The sequence below is a fragment of the Scleropages formosus genome, chromosome 10 (assembly GCF_900964775.1).
Source record: "Scleropages formosus chromosome 10, fSclFor1.1, whole genome shotgun sequence".
In the NCBI taxonomy this organism is placed as follows: domain Eukaryota; kingdom Metazoa; phylum Chordata; class Actinopteri; order Osteoglossiformes; family Osteoglossidae; genus Scleropages; species Scleropages formosus.
Window position 1 is genome coordinate 1,012,402 of NC_041815.1, and position 3,695 is coordinate 1,016,096.

The 3,695-nt window shown below is 41.8% G+C and overlaps 1 protein-coding gene across 2 annotated transcripts; it reads left to right on the forward strand.

The window, feature by feature from the left end:
- Window positions 1-1,348: 1,348 nt before the first annotated feature.
- Window positions 1,349-3,215, forward strand: LOC108922160 (dual specificity protein phosphatase 18-like). 2 transcript variants are annotated; one of them, XM_018732109.1, is made up of 2 exons: window positions 1,349-1,379; window positions 2,247-3,215. In XM_018732109.1, the coding sequence occupies exon 2, from the start codon at window positions 2,252-2,254 to the stop codon at window positions 2,765-2,767; it is 516 nt and encodes a 171-aa protein (XP_018587625.1). In that variant the 5' UTR covers window positions 1,349-1,379; window positions 2,247-2,251; the 3' UTR covers window positions 2,768-3,215. The 2 variants fall into 2 exon arrangements, with proteins under 2 accessions (XP_018587625.1, XP_018587626.1); XM_018732110.1 differs by lacking the exon at window positions 1,349-1,379 and adding an exon at window positions 1,752-1,787.
- Window positions 3,216-3,695: the final 480 nt, after the last annotated feature.

A 3,695-nucleotide genomic window follows, 5' to 3' on the forward strand; every position in this document is an offset into this window, starting at 1 on the left:
TAGACACTGCGCGGGGCTTACGAAGGAAAGAAATGAAAATAAGGGGAAAGAGGGTGAGAGATTTAGTGACAGTGAAACTTCAAAATTACACTTAAAAACAATTCAAGAAGAAATTCTAGGCACTTCTTCGGGCATTTCTGTTTTCACCATCAGTCACGTGGTTTAGCCTTAGAATAAAGTCGACACAATTACGCACAAGCCTACATTGGAACATAGCGATACAGCACAGTATTCGTTCGAAATTAAGGGAACTCGGGCTCTTCCCCCTAATCCCTTCTTTAGCCAAGTACACTAGAAATATTTCTAAAATATCAGTTATATTAATCCCGGATGCACAGCATGTGTGTCTTCAATGATTTGAGCGTATGAATTCTTAACCACACGGCCATACACAGAAAATGGAACAAGGGTTAAATGTGAGAACTTTTACATTTACATCATGTATTCATTTATTAGACGCTTTTCTCCGAAGTGACGAACATCTCAGAAAATACAATGTGTTCATTACGTTACCATAAAGAGACAAAGATACAGATGTGTGATTCTTGAGTCCACTTAGTTTACTTTCCACCATGAACCAATGCTCATCACGCGAGCAGCTGCATAAAACTTTATCCGAATATCCACGATTCTTGATCACCTTCCTAGTAATATGTATTAGCTGCCTAAAGGTTTATCCGGGCATGATGATCTCAAAGTTCTAGTGCATTATTAACATTTACACCTGAACTTAAGAGATCATGGGCGAACTGAGTCTGGAAGAAGTAAGCTTTAAGACCCTTTTTAAATGTGGACAGAGATTAAGACGCTTAAATATCACAGCACGGTGGCACAGCGAGTAGCACTGCTGTTTTATAGTGCCTGGGTAGTACAAGAGAATGTGGGTTCGATCCCCGCTCTGTCTGTGTGTAGTTTGCATGTTCTCCCTGTGTCTGCGTGGTTTCCTTCCAAGACCTGCTGTTCAGGTTCTCCAGTGTGTGTTTCACTGATGTATGTAGCGATGCCGTCACCTTGGTGAAGGTGTGTGGGCTAGTAACAGTATAGTATCCGTTGTAAGTCGCTTTGGGCAAAGCGTCTGCTAAGTGACTGAATGTATATCAATTTGGAACCGAAACGAAGGGGTGCGGGTCTGACAATCTAATATTAGCGGTAAAGCGAGTAGGAAATATGCCGCACACAAATCAAATGCGTTTTGAAATAATAATAATAGTGCATATTGTTATTACAATTGTATTTTGAACGAGCCCAACTGTAAGAAATGCAAACATCTTAACTTGGTAAAATAAAAGAGACGAACGCATGGACCACACGGGAACGCCCTCTGTCGTCACTTCCTGCCGATGCTGTCGAGACTTCCGGCGAAGGCGAAGGCGAAACTGGTGCGTTGGCGGAGCACTTCTGTGATAAAGTCGGATGAACAGCTCATTGATTCCCTACGGGTGACCTTCGTGAAAGACATGTAGTGGTTTTTGTGTGGTCGCTATAAGATGTCAGTTTGTGTACAATGAGTTCTTTGGCGTGTCAAGTGTTTGGTTTGGAGATGGCAGGTGCACTTCACACTTGTGAGCACAGACACAGTCAGTCAGTGTATAGGAAACATGTTTGGTTCACCCCCACATCCCTCTTCACAATCATTATCTTCTCAGGATGGACTTGTTCAAATTAATTTACAGCTGGTAGTGTAGTGGTTAGCACTGCTGCCTTTGGACCCTTAAAGGTCACAGGTTTGATTCCCACCTCTGGCTAGTGTAGTACCTGAAAGGTAACCCTAAATTGCTCAAGCCAAGGTAAGTTACCCAGCTCTATATGCGTAAATAATTGTAACCTTAACACTGTAAGTTGTTTTGGAGCAAAGCGTCAGCTAAATGAATTAATGTCAACGTGATTTACACATATTTCTTACTTGGAAGGAGCAATGTACAGAAGATCTTTTCCACATTTTTGTTTCCAAACTAGTGTTTGTAATATTTTTACTTGTGTTTTAAACCTTTCACATATACTGGAATTCATGTTTTGATAGAGAACCTGTCAACCTACAGTTGTGTTGACACAGGATATACATTGAAATCCTTGCCAAGAAAGCTTTGCCTTCATGTAAAATGTCATTTTGGCCAAGTGTCATATGTAAAGTAACACTTTTCTTTGCTGTAACACACAACCTTAATTCACAGTGCCAGCTTTTTTCTCACGTGCATTTCGAAGATGTGCTGAAATGTTGTCTTGTGCTTTTGTGTGTGAACCTGCAGTCACCATGTGTGCGTCCCAGATAACCGCAACACTGTTCCTGGGTGGAGCAGATGCTGCAATGAACCCAGCGCTGGTCTCTCGTCGGAACATCACGCTCATTGTGAATGCCACGCTGGAGTATCCCTGCCCTGTGTACCATGGTGTGGAATGTATCCATGTGCCCGTTTCGGATGTGCCTCACGCCCGACTTTGTGACCATTTTGAGGATGTGGCACAGCATATTCATGAGAACATGACAGGAAGTACTCTGGTCCACTGTGCTGCTGGCATAAGCCGTTCCCCTGCCTTGGTCATAGCTTATCTTATGAGGTACAAAAAGTTGACTCTGCACCAGGCCCACGAATGGGTCGTCAGCTGTCGCCCTTTTGTCCGCCCTAATGTTGGCTTCTGGCGCCAGCTTCTGCACTATGAAAAGGTCCTTTGTGGCAATAACACAGTAAAGATGGCTGCTACTTCACTTGGGGTGCTGCCGAAAGTCAAAGATTCACAAGATAGTTATAATTCTTGTTTGAACTTTTAAAGAGGTTGCTGTTACTACATCCGAAACAACTTTTATTTTTAACCCATTTGTAAAGCTGAACATTAATTTAAAATGGTTACATTTTAGGTGGCACCTTGCCTGCTTGCAGCTGCACCCTTAACTTTACAAAAAGTTGTCTTGTACTGAATTTTGGAATTACATTATTGAACTACTTGTATGGTGTAATACCACACATTCTTACCCCAGTGGAGTTTCACTTTTTTTTTTTTTTTTTTCCCTTCTTCCTTTGCCTTTTGCTAATCACTTGACTGCCCTAATCAGTAGCTTTGCCATGTGACCTTGCAGTTGTCATGTTTTGTAGGGTATCCCCACCACCTAATTTGACAGGTACATCAGCAGAGGTATTTAGTCAAATGTTTACTTCAGATAAGTGCCCTGCTGATTTGCAAACAGGCCACCATTACAGATAGAATATACTTTATTGTCCTATTTCTGGGAAATTTGTCTTGGACAACCATGACACGGCCAGTGCACAACACTGGACTCACATGAAACAATACATACCATAACATACAATAAATAAGAAATAAAGCAACAATCAAAATACCCCCTGCAGGTTCAAATCCTGCTGATGCTGCTCCACGGGGGGGGGGGGGATACTTTGGGACACTTGGTAGTGTAGTAGTTAGAGAAGTTGCCTTTGGGACCAAATGTTGCAGGATTGAATCCCACCTCCAGCTGTAGAACACCTGAGCAAGGGACTTACTCTAAATTGCTCCAGGGACATTACCCAGCTGTGTAAATGGGTAAGTAATCATAAGTAAGTTTAATGTTGTAAGTATCTTTAGAGAAATTAATGTATGATTTACATTATTTAAATGAATGAATAATGTAAATGTAATCCTGCTTGATGGATACCATAGTGGGAGCATGGATTTGAACCCTGAGCTTTCCTCTGAGTGTAGGT